The 5,274-nt window shown below is 41.7% G+C and overlaps 1 protein-coding gene across 1 annotated transcript; it reads left to right on the top strand.

Annotated features, from left to right (window-relative positions):
* Positions 1 to 2,529: 2,529 nt before the first annotated feature.
* On the top strand, positions 2,530 to 3,003 carry LOC308426308 (large ribosomal subunit protein eL24-like; the record flags this gene model as incomplete). Its single annotated transcript, XM_080924040.1, has 1 exon — positions 2,530 to 3,003. The coding sequence occupies one exon, from the start codon at positions 2,530 to 2,532 to the stop codon at positions 3,001 to 3,003; it is 474 nt and encodes a 157-aa protein (XP_080780166.1).
* Positions 3,004 to 5,274: the final 2,271 nt, after the last annotated feature.

Here is a 5,274-nt window from a genome sequence, read left to right on the forward strand (position 1 = left end):
AATGAAGACTAGAACTCCCACATAACTCAGCCATGTCACTCTTGGGCATATACCTGCAGGAACCTAAGTCCTCACATCACTGAGACACTGCACTCCATGTTTAGTGTGGTACTCCTCAAAGTAGCTAAAAAACGCAACTGGCTCAGATGTTCACCAGTAGATGAGTGGATAAGGAAAGCAGGCTACAAACACACAAAGACACTTCATTCAGCCTTAAAGAAAAACGAAGTTGGCCTGGTGACATGGCCCAAGAGGTGAAACCCTTGCTGTGTAGGACTGATAACCTGATTCCTCGAATCCTGATCTGATGGCTTATTGGTTTAATCTTAGCTCTCCTGTGGTGAGGTGAGAGGCAGAGACAGAAGAATCTGTAGAAGCCTGTGTAAGCAGTGCACTGGCAGACAGGAGAGACCCTGCTTCAGAAACAAGTAGGAAGGAGAAAAAGGACTTCAGAAAAAAATCTCTTTATGACCTCTACATACACTCCATGGCAAACATGAGCCCTGCCTCCGCAAGTGTATACACAAACACACAAAACATAAGTTTTCGTAGGAAAATGGGTGGAGCTGGAGATTCAATGAAGTAAGCCTGATTCAGAAAGACTACAACAAGCTAGATATTGAAGGTTATACAACACTTTGTGCTATTTGGTTTGTTGTTGTTTGGTATAAGTTAGAGCTATCTGGGAAGGGAGAACCTTAGCTGGGGATTGTTTCCCATATTGGTCTGTGGCACAGACTGTCCAGTATTTTCTTGATTAATAATTGGTGTGGGAGAACCCAGTTTACTGAAGTTATTGCATCCCCTGGCCAGGTGGTGCTCGGCTGAATAAGAAAGCAGGCTGAGCAAGCATTAGGAGAAAGCCAGTAAGCAGTTTTCTTCCTAGACCTCTGCTTAAGTTCCTGCCTCCAGGTTCCCTGCTGTGAACTCTGTTCTTCATAATGGACTGTAAGCTGTCCAATGAAATAAACTCTTTCCTTCCTGAGTTGCTTTTGGTCATGGTCTTTATCATAGCAAAAGAAAAGCAAGACAATGTGCAGACAGTAACATGCTGTTGGAAAGTAGTGCTTAAATATTCAAATACTATTTCTTAGTCTAAGTTGTCCACTATGCTCAGAGAGCAAGAGTGAGCTTCAACAATTCTTTGTCCAACATGTTACAAAAAGCTAAATGATGTAAGTCTTCTGCCTGAAGTGTATCTGTGCTGCATGGTAGTGATTCCAGGATCTAAAGGTGAAGGGTCGATTAGTAATGTCTAGCTATGAGTTTGGGACAATTAGGAAATTCCTTGTTTCTTCTAAATTGTATTTTGTACCCATTTTCTGTGTGCTATTTATACAGGATAAACAAGAAACTTCAAGTCAGATAATATTTATTAGAAAAGAAAATAGAAATTAATCTATATTTTTAAATAATTAAACCATGCATTTGCTTCAAGACCAAAAGTAATAATTCACACTGTGTCTGGAATTATATATATATCATATATATATTATAATTGCATACATATTACAATTATACACACACATATAAAATCTGATTTCAAAGGCTCTACATTCAATAAAATTAAAAATAATGTATTATTTCGACCCTGGTCTATGAAGATCATAGACATCAGGAGAAATGCTTCCAATATTGGGATATATAAGACATATCCACCGAGAGAAAGAGAGAGAGAGAGAGAGAGAGAGAGAGAGAGAGAGAGAGAGAGAGGAAGAAAAAAAGAAAGAAAGAAAGAAAGAAAGAAAGAAAGAAAGAAAGAAAGAAAGATTGAGTTAGGTCTTCTGAAATGAAGTTTCTGTTATGGTGCAGATGTATGATTAATGTAAACTTATGGCTTAAGCTTGCCCTCCAAGCACAGCTCGGTATCATTCAAGGCCTAGCACCAGAGCACTCAACTTGAAGATTTTTCTTTTTCTTGTTATGGTGCTGGGCATCAAACCTAGGTTCTTTCACTTGCTGGACCAGCCTCCACCACTAGATTACATCACCAGCCCTTTTAAAGCTTTGTGTCTCACTGTTATCCAGGCTAACCCTGAACTCACTTTGTAGTTCAGTGGAGCTTGAACTTGCCACCTTTCTATCTCCTTTTCCCAAGTAGCTGGGATCATGTTCCTGTGCTTACAGGTCTGACTGGCTAAAGAATTGTGGGTAAAGGTATCAGAAACTTAACTGAAATTTATGAAGTATTGACATTGCCATTGATAACTATGTAATTCATATGTACATATATATGTATATATGTATATATATATATATATATATATATATATATATATATATATATATATTCCTCATCTTCCAACCAAACTATGAGATTACTAGTGTGTGCCACTGTGGTGATCACTATTGTCAATTTGACAGAAACTAGAATCACTGTGGAGACAAGTCCCTTGTCTAGATTACGCTGAGGTGGGAAGACCCACCTTAATGTCATCAGCTAGGATGATGGTAGCAATAAAAAGGAGAACACTATTTAAACTCCAGCATTCTGGCCATCTTTCCCCCGGAAGATCGACATCTACCACCATGAAGGTCGAGCTGTGCAGTTTTAGCGGGTACAAGATCTACCCGGGACATGGGTGGCGCTACACCAGGGTCGACCAGAAGGTTTTCCAGTTTCTTAATGCAAAATGCGAGTCTGCATTCCTTTCCAAAAGGAATCCTCGGCAGATAAACTGGACTGTCCTCTACAGAAGAAAACACAAGAAAGGACAGTCGGAAGAAATTCAAAAGAAAAGAACCCGTCGTGCAGTCAGGTTCTGGCGAGCCATCACTGGTGCATCTCTTGCTGATACAATGGCCAAGAGGAATCAGAAACCAGAAGTCAGGAAAGCTCAGCAAGAGCAGGCCACAAAGGCTGCCAAGGAAGCAAAGAAGGCTAAGCAGGCAGCAAAGAAGACAGCAATGGCTGCTGCCAAGGCTTCCGCAAAGGCAGTACCTAAACAAAAGATTGTGAAGCCTGTGAAGGACTCTGCTCCCAGAATTGGTGGGAAACGCTAAATTGGTAGATCAGAGTTTAAAATAAAGATCTGTCTTTAACTCTACAAAAGCCCTCCAGCATTCTTGTCTATCAGCTTCCTTACTGTGGATGCAGTGTGACCAACTGCCTCACATTCCTGCTGCCATACTTATTCTGTCATGATAGACTGCACCCTCAGACTGTGAGCCCAGTGACCCCTTCTTTCTGTAAGCTGCTTTTGTCATGTTATTTTTATCACAACAAGGAGAAGAGCAACTAAGACATAAACTAAGGCTAAGGATAAGACTCTTAAAGACAAAGAGAATGCAGATAAATGTGCCTCTATGTTTCCTAGTGGCCACAGTGGAAAAAAAAGTATTCCCAACCTCCCCAAAGAGCAGCAATGCTACCGTTGGCTTTCAAGCTTATTGCATAGTGGTGGAAACTTTAAGAGGTGGAACCCTGAGGTTGGTCTGCAGCTGGTCATTTTTCTTCCATTTGCTGGCTGTGCTGAGGCGAGCAGCGTCCTAGGCACTTTGCCACGGTGTACTGCCTCAAACAGGACTCAAAAGCAAAGGAGCCAATTGTCTATGAAACCAGGAGCTCAAATAAGCCTTACCTCTTTCAGTTGATTACCTTGAGTATTTGGTGGCAGTAATAGAGGGGGTAACACCTCAGTTAGATTAATATTGCCCTTTAGATAAACAGCTTTGTCAAGAAGCCGAGGTTCTTCTGAAGCTGCAACCCCAGGGGTATTTCTCCAGAGTGTCCTCATGGGAAAGACGCTGGTGTACTAGTATGTCAAGGCTAGCTGTGAAAATCTCCATGTTTAGAATAAGACTGCATTCCTTTGAGTGCAGTGGAGTATGATTAAACCCCTTCTCATAAGTACAACTCAGCAGATTCAGTTCTATGTGAAGCAAACACCTGCAATTTAAATACACATGACTCTGCTGATCTAGTCTGATCTGAAGGTAAATTGTAGGATAACCAGCAGAATGGAGAATTTGTAAACCCTCCCATCAACACTATTTCTTAAAAAAAAAATAAATAAAAATAAAAAAATACTGTTTTGCTAAGGGATTAGACAGCAGGAGTTCAAGACTGGATTGTTTGGTAGGAGCTGGAGTGCAGGTGTTGTAAATTAATAGTATATGCCTTGACCACTGATGAGTAGAGGGATTAGGAAAAGTGTTCTCAAGGTTATTTTGCGGTTTGGGTAAGTGTCCCCAAAAACCTGTGTGTTGAAGACGTAGTCTTGGTGATGCTACTGGGAGTTGACAGAGGCTGTATGAAGTTTTCTGACCATTAGGTGCCCTGGGAGGGGATGAAGAGACCCTTGACCCCTCTCTCCCTTTATTTCCTTTCTGGCTGCTAGGTGAGCCACTCTCTGAGCTAAGCAATCCTACCATGATGTGCCATCTTATTATAGTTCCAAAGGCGATGAGAATTAAACATGGACTGAGACCTCCAAAATCCTAAGCTCAAACCAACCTTGACTCTTCAAGTTGGCATTCTGAGGCATCTTGTCACAACAAAGAAAGCCTGAAGCTGTTCTCCAGTTTCTCACATAGGTAGGTAGGTGAGCACTTCCCGACAAATCTGTCTCATCATGTTTGAAGCATGTTTGAGGCGTTTTTCTCCATTTAAGAGGATAATAAAAATCATAAATTCATGCATTATTTTGGTTTGCTGGCGTGAAAAGGGCATTTGGATTTCTGTTTATAGAACTTAAGGTAGTAGGCATGCTGGTAAGTGCCCACCGATCTAAGTCCCCTTGCCCAGTTCCGAACAGGCTTCCTGTTTGTCTGATTTGGCTGTGACCAGGCAGGGCAAGGAGTGATTGTTTTATACACAGGGACCAAGTCAGAAGAAGTGGGCTCTTCCCTGTATCTGGGACTGAGATTCCATGACTTTCACCTTGAAATACATTCCTTGCCTCTGGCCTTTTAGGATGAGACAGCTGAGATTATTTAAGCACGTACCTATCAATCCTTTGTGGGATTTAAACTCCTTAGGAGGCAGGCAAATCGGTTATGTTAGAGAGTCCTAGGGAGGGTGCTAGATTTTGGCTCAAGTTATGCAGGAAAATCGTTCCTGAAGTAGTAGTAAAAGTGTTAAGGTCAGAAATGTAAGTTTAAAAGCTTTCATGCCACTGGATGGCTTCCAGCTTTCAGTAGCTGGGTACGGCCTTTATTTGGAGCCACTAACAGCCCCCTGTTTGCCATCCATAACACTCATCTCTTTGAGTGTTGCTGGAAGCTGCAGCCCACCTTTGTTCGTCCCAGCTTCAGTGACGGCTAACCGTGGAA

The sequence above is a fragment of the Micromys minutus genome (assembly GCF_963924665.1).
Source record: "Micromys minutus genome assembly, chromosome: 1".
NCBI classification, from domain to species: Eukaryota; Metazoa; Chordata; class Mammalia; order Rodentia; family Muridae; genus Micromys; species Micromys minutus.